The 13,084-nt window shown below is 37.9% G+C and overlaps 1 protein-coding gene and 1 pseudogene across 9 annotated transcripts in view; both read right to left on the reverse strand.

The window, feature by feature from the left end:
- Positions 1-13,084, reverse strand: part of ATRX (ATRX chromatin remodeler) — a 188,051-nt gene that overhangs the window by 142,224 nt on the left and 32,743 nt on the right. For all 9 annotated transcript variants that reach the window (XR_009244520.1, XM_058658604.1, XM_058658603.1 and 6 more), the window contains exons 3-5: positions 5,962-6,017; positions 4,190-4,242; positions 2,822-2,931 (exon numbers count right to left, since the gene is read on the reverse strand). Coding sequence is in view for 8 of the 9 variants with exons in the window: in XM_058658604.1 (XP_058514587.1) it covers positions 2,822-2,931; positions 4,190-4,242; positions 5,962-6,017 (219 nt within the window). In the remaining variant the exon portion in view is untranslated. The remainder of the gene's footprint in view (positions 1-2,821; positions 2,932-4,189; positions 4,243-5,961; positions 6,018-13,084) is intronic.
- On the reverse strand, positions 8,785-9,185 carry LOC101532714 (large ribosomal subunit protein eL33-like; annotated as a pseudogene).

Below are 13,084 nucleotides of genomic sequence, written 5' to 3' on the forward strand. Positions count from 1 at the left end.
TAATTCTGTCTCTTTCAAGCTTTCAATATAAGGACCTTACATGTGTAAATAAAACAAAATAGTAAAAGGGCCACTTGTCAACAAATTACTTCTTAGAATACAGTTCATAAAAACAGGAGGAAAAAATATTATGAACTGATTTTAACAGGAATGTATAAATCAAATAGAAAGCCTCAGCGCGGTTCTGGATTCTGATATCTATCAAAAAAGCTGTTAGGAATATGAACATCATGCTAATTCCACAAAGAGCTTATAAAATAAATGGACTAGAGAAAAAATATTTCAAAAGACATCTTATTCTTCTCATAATCCAAATCATAAACTCAAAAAAAAAAAACTTTAAGCGTTGTTTTATACTGCAAGCAGAGGGGAGAAGACAATGAAATTTGCTCTATTACTGCTATAGCTATCACGCAGCATTTCCAAACTAGTATTTCAAAGCTTCAGTACTTTGTAAAGTTCATTAAGAGTCTTACACTACATATAATTTTAAGTTGAAGTGCTCTATCAATAAATCATAGAATCAAAGTATTTATTCATATCTATGGAAATAGAACATCCTTTCTTAATTATGAACATGTGAACTAAGGAGAAAGATTGTATTTCATTAAAGTCTTGAGCAAATAAAACACACTAAAAAAAGTCAGGGTCCTCCACATTTACCTACTCTATTGGCTTAGTAAATGAACATTATTGGTAACAACTAAGTAAAATCAAGTACTTGTCAGGGGTTCTCTCTGAAACATGTGTCTGTTTTCAAACAAGTTATACTGTCAATTTAGTAAATGAATTTTTTTTATCTCTGGGGGAAAAAAGAGGAGAAGAGGACACAGAGGATTGAGATTTTTAGAGACTGGTAAATTTAATCCCCACCATAAAATGTGTTCTTCACAACAATCATTTCACATATATAATCTCAAATGAACTCCAGAACTTCACACAAGCTAGAAGTTTTAATTCTTCTGTAAATGGAGGCAAAGCAGCAGAGTGAAAAGCACACTCACTAGCTTTGAATTCAGGCAAACTTTAGGAGACAGCCTAATTAAAAGTTGAAAAAATTCCTCCAACTCTGAATTTGTTAATCTCTACAAACAGGAGCAATAATTGCCTTACAGCATTGTTTTGAAGATCAAATTCTATAAGCTTATTATCTATATATACTCGACCAAGTATTGCAATAATACTTGTAGTAGCAGTCATTGAAATTTCATCTTATGAAATGGGTCCCATTTAATTTCGACATGAGAATATACCTGAACTCAGATTAGTGGCATCATACTTAACCTCACATTCTTCCACAGCACCAAAAAAAAAAACAAAGGTTTCAATTTTCTAGTTCTTGTAAGTACTCCCAGTAACAATCTCTGAGAATGTAAAAATCTAATGTAAGTTATTGCAAATGGGACTCAGATTCCCATGCCCTTGGTCATGAAAACCATTACCAAAAAGTACTGTACATGACTTACAAAGCCAGCTTAAATGGTAGCACCAGCAATTTTTTTCTCTCTTCTTTTAATCAATCCCTTTCACATGTTTTCCCATTTCATTTGTTAAGCTCTAATTTACACTAGTTAGGAAAAGCATCATCACTCTACATCCCCAAACAGGTTAAACTTCCACAATTTAAAACTGGCACCAAAACAGATAAGGAAAAAGACTTAATGAATACTGTTGAACAATGAGCATGAGAATAATCTGAAAAATCAGCAAACACACCAGAATATATCATTTTACAAAGAAAAATATCCAAAATTTTGATTCTTTGAAACACTAAAAATAAACTCCCCTATTACCTTCATAACACTCAATAACTTCATTTTCATACTCGAACCAAAAACAGTTCAAAATCTTCATTTGGTTTTTACCCCTAAGCTAATTAATGAAGTCGCACAATTAGGAGTTTTGAAAGGCATGTGACAAGTTTTTTCAAAGAGATAATTAAATCATGAAAAAAGTGTGCTCTTTGAGAATGCACTTTGACTTTTACACTTTGAGAAACTAAAAATGCAGTAAGATTTAAACTATAGAGACTTTTAAAAATTATCAATGGGAGGCATAGTAATGCAGGTTAAGTGGCGTTTTCAGGTAACCCACATCCCATATTGGAGTGCAGTTTGACTGCAGTGCTGACTGCTCAGTTTCTGCTCCAGCTTCCTGTTAATGCATCCAAGGAGGCAGCAGATGATGGTTCAAGTGCTTCGGTACTTCCCACCCATGTGGGAGACCCAGCTGGAGTTCCATATTCCTGCTTTAGCCTTGACAGCCATGGCTGTTGTGGGAATTTGTACAGTGAACCCCCCCTCTTTCTCTCTCTGTGTCTACCTTTCAAGTAAATGATAATAAACATTGAAAAGTTTTCTGGAATGGCTAATATACTTTTGTAGAAAGAAAGTACATTAACATTTATTTACTCAAAATCTAATATATTAAATCTATTTCCATAGCCAAGTATATCTTGCAAACTAAATCCCAAAATCCAATGAAAGAAAATAGATTTTATTTTTCCAAAGGTGAGTAAATGTTCCATATTGTGAAGCTGAATAACATGTTGCTATCATAAAAAAATGTAACATATTTGAAAAAGTTGGTGCAAATGGAATTTAAAAAATATTTTGGTGCAAAAAAAAATTGAATCTCATGGATTTTTTTCATTGTGTATATTTACCATGAACTTTTAAAGACCCACATGTATACTTCACACCACCATCAGTATAATTCCAACTTTGGTTATTAATACACAGTGAATGGAAATAACTTCCAATTATGATATTTTAAAATACATTTTAACTTCCACTTCATATAAAAAATCAATACACATTACCTTTGGGCAAACTTTGCATAGTAATATCATTTTCTGAATTTTCATTAGAAGCATCTTCATTTACAGTTTCATCATCAGATTCTACATACTTTGTTACAATTGAAGGTTTCCTATGAAAGAATTAAGTCCACAAAATTATGGACATTTCCGAAATTGGAACCCAAAGGGCATAACATGTTTACACTGAGCGATGAACATTAGAATCACCTGGGGAAGTAAACCTCTCCTTAACATTATTCAGTAGGCCTCAAGTAGGATCAGAGCAAGAACATTCTGAAAAAACTACCTAGGGATCTGAAAGGGTGTCCTATTTAAGATCTGCTACTCTAGAAAATAAAGTATTGAAAGCATGCTCAATGTCCCTTAGGACATTCCCACTGATTAAAAACAATAGAAGTCCAATAGACTATGCTACAAACTTCAAATAACAACATGTTTCCTCCACCTGTATGTTAGGAATTATAATACACCTGGAAATAATTTTAGTCCTCACGTACAGTTTGGCAACTAAGCACAAAAAGCATTGTTTATCATTCTTTGATCTCCTTATAGCTTACTCACAATTGTAACGAATATGCTCTACCAACTAGAAAGCTTCTTATAGCCCTATAAGCCTTTCTGCTGTCTGAGGCAATAGTCACCATTTCTCACTTTTCTTTTTCTTTTAGGCATGTATATCAGCCAAGGAAATTTGTTACATAATCTATACATATTTCAGTAAGAACTAGCAGAGAAGAACTTAAAAGGCACCAAAAACAAATGATACGGAGTTGGATATGCTAACTGCCATCATTTGATCAGTATACTCTATATGAACTTATGATACCATAATGTATCCCATAAATACGTACAATTACTACATGGAAATAAAAATGTATAAAACCTTATGGAATTCGGGGGCTTGGCACCGTGGCCTAGTGGCTAAGGTCCTCGCCTTGATCCCATATGGCTGCTGGTTCTAATCCCAGCAGCTCCACTTCCTCTCTATCTCTCCTCCTCTCAGTACATCTAACTTTGTAATAAAAATAAAATAAATCTTTAAAAAAAAAAAAAAAAAAAAAAAAACCTTATGGAATTCACAAAAATTTTTAAAATTAACTATTTATTACAAGTTGCAATAATACAAAACAAATCCTTCTCCAAGATGTTCTTTCACATTCAAAGTTGAAATAATTAGTAATTAAAACCAAATCATATACAGAAAGATTTACAGCAGCATAGTGCTTATTTTAAAGTATGTGCCCTGGAACAATTTAGTTAGAACAGTAGCAAACGAAGTAAATTCAAATAACAGATGTATCCTTTTACAAACTACAAAATAAAACAATCCAGAAAAGACAGCATTTTTTCTCTTCAACATGAACCAACCTCTTTGATCGTGACAATCCTGAAGATCTGGATTTTTCTGACGTGCTAGTGCCCTAAATGTGAGAAACAAATATAAAGGTGAGCAAACTCTCAGTGTTACAACCTTACAGTTCTTCATTTCTATTTCAGTAACTATTCTGCTATTGCAAAAATCTTTTATATAACATTTATATGCATTAAATATTTTTTCTAAAAAGAACTATCAAATGCTGTTGAGTTTCTTTGACTTTAAGATCACATTTACATTTTAACATATTTGCTGTTTGCCTGCTAAGATAACAGATGACAAACTACTATACCATGATTGTGGCCCCAGTCAACAGAGATAAAGCAAACCAGTAAAAGTAATTCAATATAGAGGTAAAGAATTTTAAGGATCTAAAATTATGTCAATCTTCTCACACAGTAACTTCTACAGCTTGCTTTCCGAAACTAAATTTACTTCATTCTGACAACACAATCAATAAATTGACATTGGGTTCAATTTTTTTATACTAGGTGGAAGAACCCCAAAATTACAGCATACACCTACGTGTCAGGTATAGGATATAAGTATGAAATATTGTTATCATGCTTCAGAGACTCTGAATAGATCATGTTGAGAAATCTCAGAAACTGGCTGGATAGTTGAGCTGGATAGATGGAACTAAGCTTTAACACCCATTGACATGTACGAGAGCTGAATGGGATGTGGGACAGACTGGACTAGTCTGCTACACATACTGGCAAACAAGAGTAGGGGCGGGCCTGGTGGGGGTTATTGTGGGTCGCTCTGACTAGGCTGCAGCTCCCACTGGTTTATGTGAGGGCCAAGTATGTGCTGGGCAGAATCAGGCTGGACTGCAACACCCACTGGTTCCAGTGGAAGTCGGGGCTGAAAACAAAACCAACCCAGCAATTGCAACCACCAGCTAATTGGGGCGATGGACTGTGCCGGGCCCTGTGCTTGCTACTACACACAACAATCTGGTCTGGGAATACCTCAAAGTTTCTTTTGGGGATCTCCCCAATCGAAATGGCGGACTCAGAACCGTAACCAAGAAAAGATGGAAGATGGAACAGGACAATCCACCACCTCAGCTATATGTTGGCAGCGAAATACTGGACAAATGGAGACTCTATGATGGACTCTGTCAATCAGTGGATTCTTCAACAACCTCATCGTGCCTGGAGTGGCGAGATTGGCAGCGATTCATAACTGGTAAACTATCAAAACCACTTGAGCAAGGATCTCAGAGCATGCCCCACATCCGGGACCTGGGATGGGTGGGAGGCTGAGTGGGGCTTCTCCCTCAATATCCCCCTTTACCTCAGATACATGAAGGAAACAATAGGGAAATAATAGTCTTACCCACTTTCCTATAGCCCTTGTACCTTTTTACCCTAATTAACAATGTAAAGATTGTCAAAAATACAATTAAAAAATAAATTTTCACAAATACAAAAAAAAAGCAAGATCTCAGAAACATGGAATCATGCCCATATCTTTTACCTCACACAACACTATGCAACACAGTACTAATTAAATACCTCTCTGTTAGCATGTCTTTTTGGTCATCCACTTTTAGGTAAACTGAAATAAACCATAGCAATAGCAAAACAATGAATACCTTCTTAAACTGAACAACCACCAAACAGAAGTAACATTATACAAATTGGTTATATAAGAAACCATAAACGTGCACATATTAACTAGAAGCAATTTACAAAATATACTAAAGTTAGTTGCTAGTAATTAACAAGTATCTTTGAACTGCTTCAAACTGTCTTACCTCTTCCCTGCTATTTTCCATCATATCAGAATTATTTCCAGAACCACTGGTTTTATCTAAAAAGGAAATATAGGAGCATTATGTGTTTCTTTCATGCATTATGAAACAAAAGGCCAATACCTACATGCCCAGAACCCACTTTCAGGCTATTAGTGACGGCACTATGGGTAATACATTATTCACAATAAAATATGACTAAGCAGCAGTCTAATATTAGTCTTATTTAACACACTGAAACTTTTATAAAGCAAAAAATTTTGAAACAGTATTTTGTATTGCAATTTTCTAAGACATTTCACAAAAAAATTAAATTCTAGCTTATATAAAAACTTAAAGCTACTAAATTCTATTTCATCTTATCATAAAACACTGGGAAATTAGAACAAATGAAACCTAAAGCAAGCAAAAGGAAGCAAATCATGGTATCACAGTCTTATTTATATGTGGAAGCTAAAAAACAGTGGTCCAGAGAATTCAAATGAAATAGTGTACTAACCTTAAGCTGATGGGGAAAGGTTGATTATGAGATATTAATACCTAGTAAGTGTAAAAAGTTTTTGGGTCCCACTACACAGTAGAGTAACTATAAAAAATTCTAGTGTAATACAAGTTTTCCTCTATTTTAAAAAATATAAGATGGGATGTTGGATGATAGGGTTAATTGTCAGGGTACCTGTGCTCCTGGAAGTCTGGAATCTCCAAAGAGACACCTGTACCCTGTTAGCAGAAAAAAGCTCCTGCTTCCTGAAACACCAGGAGGCAGACAGGAGATAGGGAGAATCTTGGAGTTTTGAGATTTACAGGAAAGACAGCTAGCTGCCTTCAAGGCATGCTGTTTTACTACTGTCTGCATTGAAGTGATAGGATCAGGATCCCAAGCCTATGCATTGTAAATTTCTATTGCCTGCGGGGAGGGGTTGGGGGAATCCCAGAGCCTGTGAAACTGTGTCACATAATGCAACCTAATTAATAGAAAAAAAATTTCTATTGCCTGCTTCCTGCTTTGTGTCACAATAAGCCCCAATCTATATTAGCCCACTGTCAGGTAGCTTTTGATTTTCCCATAGATACTTGCTATAGAAACCCCATATTTATTTCTTTCGGCACGCTTCCTGCTCATGGCAAGAGGTTGCCCCCACACTGAAAAGCAGTATCATTTCACTCGCCATGGACATAAAATTAAAATCATTGTACTCACTCGATTTCACTGAACCCCAACAACTGGCACCCAACACGTGGGGCTCCACAAAAGACAGTGAAACCAAAAGGAAACTGGAACACTCAAGGTAAGCACTTTAGACATCTCATTTAAGGAGAAAAATTCTAGTTTAAAGGCAGTGAAACTGAAAGGAAATAGAAATGTTCAAGGTAAGCAAACTTTCACATTTGCTTTAAGATGGGAAAATCTAGTCCAGTCCGTATAGGAACAGAATGCTCAACTTTTCCAGGATTTGCTACATGGAACTCGAATTCAGGCAAAAGACTCACCATGATGCTTTGTTTTCTTTAATTACTAAGCATTGTTATTGGTATAAATCTACTGGTAAAGGTATCTTAAGTTATAATGTATGGAAAAAGGTATTAAGAGCTCTCAAAAGAGCACAGCAGCAAAGAAAAAAATTCCTGTGAAAGCATGAACTTTCGGGCCCGACACGATAGCCTAGCGACTAAAGTCCTCACCTTGAACGTGCCAGGATCCCATATGGGCACTGGTTCTAATCCTGTTACCCCTGCTTCCCATCCAGCTCCCTGTTTGTGGCCTGGGAAAGCAGTCCAGAAAGGCCCAAGACATTAGGACCCTGCACCAGTGTGGGAGACCCAGAAGAATCTCCAGCCGTTGTGGCTGCTTTGGGAGTGAATCATTGGATGGAAGATCTTCCTGTCTCTCCTCCTACCAGCCTTACCAATTAAAATAAAATAAATCTTTAAAAGTATGGACTTTATGGTCACTCATTTCATCAGCCTTAGAGCCAGTGCAGTCAGACTCAGAGGCTCCCCAAGAGGTATTGTCAGAAATGGAGCCTTCTCTAAAAAAGGGAAAGTTTTGCATGCTTTCAAGAATTCTAGGGCAAATTGAAGCCTAACAATAATGGAATATGAGCAAAGAAGCAGTAAAAGGTGAATGTTTGCAATTTTGTTAATGTGCAATGCATGTCTCTTAGGAATATTTTATATTGCTGAGGAAGCTGGAATACAGGTCTTCAGTTTAACGCATGGATTTCATGGGAATGAGCATTTTTTGCCTCTCAAGGCTTTAATTCAGACTAGAATTATTATGGTGATTTTTCATCTGATAATTTCTAGTGGACAATGCCATCACCAAGTTTGATTATTTAAAACTCCTTAAGAAATCCTAGATTTGTCTGGCATTTTACTTGCATCCTAACAACATCTTGGAGGCCCCAGTCAGAGGGCAGTGACCATCCTGAGCTCCAGAAGCTGGCTTGGTGTCTGTCCACTGCTCCGTCTGAGCCTCTGAACAAGCTCAGCTTTGACACTTGCACTCCATGGTCAGACCATGGAACCTGCACTTCTCTTCTTGGTTGGGGTTCTGAGTACAGCAGTTCGATTGCGGGGGATCCCCAAGGAAACCTCGTCTGAAGTGATCGCAGACCTGATTCTCGTGTGTGCTTGCCAGTACAGGGTCCAGCCCAATCCGTTGCCTCAATCAGCTTAAGCACATGCTGGTGGTTGTAACTGCTTGGTCAGTTCTGTTTCCAGCCCTGTCTTCCACACAAACCAGTGGGAGTTACAGTCCAGCCTGATTGTGCCCAACACACACTTGGCTCTTTTTTCATTTTTATTTATTTATTTTCAATAGTTTTAAATTCTTGAGGGATACAGCATCACTCAGAATCTGCCCAATGGCATTCGCAGGCAGGTTACTTCGGAACTTGGCACAAACCATGCCACCGTTTCCGTAAGCACGAGTTACCTTTCCCCAGATGACTCTGGTTTTGTTAGGTTTACCGCCAGGAGTCACTGTGTTCTTTGCTTTGTACACGTGGGCATACCTCTTGCCCAAGTAGAATTCAGTTTCATCCCAGGCATAAACACCTTCAATTTTCAGCAGTGCCGTGTGCTCCTTTTGGTTCCGGAGACCTTGCTTGTACCCAGCAAAAATGGCCTTGCACCACAGCCTTCCAGACATCGTTGCCTTCTAGAAGTCCTGTTCCCAGCATGCCTTCACAAGCTCCAAGATGGCGGAAAGCGCACACAGTTGGCTCTTACACAAACCAGTGAAAGCTGCAACCTAGTCAGAACAACCCGCAATAACCACCACCAGGCCCGCTCCTGCCCTGGTTCCCGTGCTTGCCAGTAAGTACGGCAGACTGGTCCATTCTGTCCCACATCCCATTCAGCTCTCATATGTGTCAATGAGCACTGAAGCCTAGTTCAACCCAATCAGACCCCCTGTTCAGCCCACACATGTGCTGGTGGGTGCCACTCTGTCAGCATATCCTGGTGCACATGGAGAATATGGCAGTCCATCGGGACTGGCAGGGGACACTTGGTACCACAACACAGGATGGAGGACAGAATAAATCCATCAACTACCCAGCCATGTGTTGACAGTGAAAATCTGGGCAAAAGGAGACCCTAAGGTAGACTATATCAGCCAAAGGATTCTGGAGAGATTTCATCATGCTTGGAATGGCAAAAATGGCAGCAATTCAAAACTGAATTATCAAAAACACTTGAGCAGGACCCTCACAGCATGCCCCATATCAGGAACCTGGGATGGGAGGCTGGGTAGGGCTTCTCCCTTTATCTCCCCCTTTGCCCCAGATACAGAAAAAAAAAAAATAATGTGGGAACAATAGCCTTACCCACTTTCCTGCAGCCCCTGACCCTCTGTGCCCTAATCAACTATGTAAAGATAACCAAAATAAAATAATCACACACGCCAAAAAAAAAAAAGAACCTGGCTTGGTAATCTGGGGAGGCCACCATGATGATTGACAACAGCCCTAGCAACCAAGCCAGGAAGCCTGGCTTGCAGGATTTGCACTGACCTTTACTCAAAGGTTAGGGTCTAATTAGTTTCTATTCTGAGTATTCACATAGGACTCAAGAAGGCTGGATGCTCTTGAGTCAGGGTCCATGATGGCCCATCAGGTTTCCGGATTGTGTGTAGTGGCCTCTTCTCTGGATTGTGTGTGGTTGTCATTTGTCTGTCTTGATGTCTTTGTTAAAACTGACTACACATGTGGCATGCAGATAAAACTGCTAATCAGAACTCTATAGCGACAGTTCCCCAGGATGAATATATATTTTGCATAAAAAGAGATGTCATTTTCAGTAACACTGTTTGGCTTAAATGCCTCTTGAGATTGAGCAAGGAATGATCTCACAATATATTTTAGGTTTATGACACTCTTTCAGCTATAGTTACTTTATGAAAATCTCAAAATTGTTACTATGCATTACTGTCTGTTTGTTGGTAAGGAAATGCTATACTTTTGTTTACTATAAACTAACTCTTCAAGTTTTCTGTAACAAAAAAAAATATTTAAAGGGGTAAATGTGCTTGTTTGTATGATCCATAAGTCATCTGGGCAAAAGTAAAACACTATTTGGGTTTGTGGAGCAACAGGTGGCTCTTCCTGTTTTACAGTCCCAGCCACAATTGTTTGAGATCTGATTGTTTAAAACCTTTCCTGTAATTGATGTATTTGAGTATCAACATTTTAATACAGAAACTTTCAAAAAACTCACAAAGGCTACAGCTTCATATGGAATGCATTCCGCTTTTACCAGAAGATTAATAGAACAATTGGCTACTCGATTCCGCAGGATTCTATATGACTGGGCCATTTAGCCGAAACAGTTTTAGAAGGAAATTTGTTTTTACAATTTAGAAGCTGGTGGCAGGATGAGGCTCAGCAACAAGAAAGGAGAAATCATTCGCCAATCCGCGCATTGATATTTCCACCGCACAGCTTGTAGGGCAGGGAGAATTCTTGGGAATCCAGATTCAACTAACACTAGCCCTTCCACTGGTATTCCTTATAATTCTCAAGGTCAAGCTACTGTTGAATGTTTCCATGCTACATTAAAAACCCTCCTTTTAAAATAAAATAGGGGGGAAGAGTGGGATTCAAACACTTATATACAAATTAATGAAAAGCATTATTCACTTTATTTTTTTTTAAATCGATATGAAGATGGAAGTACAAAAATAGACAAACATTGGCACACTCCATCTTCACAGACAGAACTACCAGGAAGTAAAGAATGGAAAAGGGGACTGTAAAGTTTTGGGGGAGAGGTTTTGCTCTTATCATTACAGACAATGGAGAATGCTGACTCCCCACTAGATGGCTCCACTGGAGATGGGAAAAGGAAACATTTAATTTTCAAGATAATGGAGTCACCTGTTACTGGAATGCGACCTTTGTCCTTATCTGTTCCTGTGACTTCCACAGCTAAGCAACTAAAACGACTAAAATAAGTAGGTCCCAACCAAGCGAAAGATAACAGGACATTCTGAAACACTTTTCTTAGGGATGCTAGCTATTACCATAACATCCTCCCAGGCAAGTAATTTTACTTATTGGACTTCTATTCCTAACCCATCTCTCAACAGGTCAGTAACCGGGGTGGATGCCACAGTTCCAGTGTACACTAATGAAACTATTTGGTGACCAGGTCCTTATGATCTTAGGGGATCTCTTAAACTTGAAGGAAATGGGATGATATTAAATGACACTTATCAGACAGGTTCTGATGGTTTACCCATCAGCATAGGATATAGGAACACTGTTTACATGCGTATTCACAATCAGGCTGATGGCTCTTAAAGATCAAAAAATAGCTCAATTGTTTCTATCAATGGTACTGGCTTTTATTCATATTTTTAACCAGACTCACCCAAGACCAATATGTAAGCCTCCAGTAAAGCCTAAGTCATTTCACTGGATATATTGGGGATCTTGGGCAGAGCATGAACTCCACTCTCTAAATAATATTTCCTACGGAAATGTCATTTACTATAGCCTTATGGGAAGTGCACGGAGTCACAATGCTCAACAACAACTATATTGGGAGGCCCATAATGATTCCCTTCAAAAGAGAGTAAACACCCCAAATTGTATCATCTGGCCTATAAGAGGCTGGTCTCTTCCAGCTCCTGAATTACCTCAGCATTCGAAACAAATTAATCTGTGGAAATTAGTAATGGCACTCAAACCACTTGAGATTTGGCAAAGTCAGGTTGCTAACCAAAGTAGTTTCTTTTCATTTACCAACCAAGAAAAATCAAAGAATCCCCATATAGGCTTGTGTTCATCTACCTTTTGTTCTGGCACCGTCAGGTGGAATCGATCATGAGGTTTCGTTTCCTGTACTAGGTGTTCTTTCTACACTTGCTTAAATTCTAGCATTAATATTAATTTTTACACCCAGCCTATACATGTTTTAAGAGCCTGTGTAGGTATTTAGCTGCCAGTCCGATCCTCCTTGGCAGAAAACTCAAATACCGCCCTCCTTCACATGATTCTTCATGAAGTAAAGAGATTTAAGAGATTTAAGAGATGTACAGGACTATTAATTACAACTATCCTTGATATTACATCAGTCAGTACAAACAGCTCACTTTATCCAGCAATGGCACCAACATTCAGAAGCTTTGTGGAAATCACAACGAAAAACTGAAGGAAAATTGTATGCAGAAGTTACGAATGTGCGATCAACCATAGTGCTCTTAGGAGATCAACTACAATCTGTTAATCAAAGACTTTCATTAAAATGTGACTAGAATTATACTTGCTTCTGTGTTACCGCTATTCCTCAGAATCAATCTTTGTTCCCTTGGGATAATGTAAAACATGTTGCGCCACAGAAATCTTTCTGGTAAACTGCTTGAATTAGAACGAGAAATTAGATCTACATTTTCAGGGAATTTACATGAGGTTTCAGGGTTAAGTCTTTTACCTGATTTTACTGAACAATTGTCCCCTATTAGTTTTTACCTATGGCTACTATATGAAAAATTGGCATTATTTTGATTATATTAACATTATGTCTGTTTACTGCAAAAGCAGATCCAACGATACCAAGCAATAATGCAACACCATTATAGCATCAATATGTTCATGCCTCACAATTCTTGAAGGGAAAA

This window comes from Ochotona princeps, chromosome X (genome assembly GCF_030435755.1).
Source record: "Ochotona princeps isolate mOchPri1 chromosome X, mOchPri1.hap1, whole genome shotgun sequence".
In the NCBI taxonomy this organism is placed as follows: domain Eukaryota; kingdom Metazoa; phylum Chordata; class Mammalia; order Lagomorpha; family Ochotonidae; genus Ochotona; species Ochotona princeps.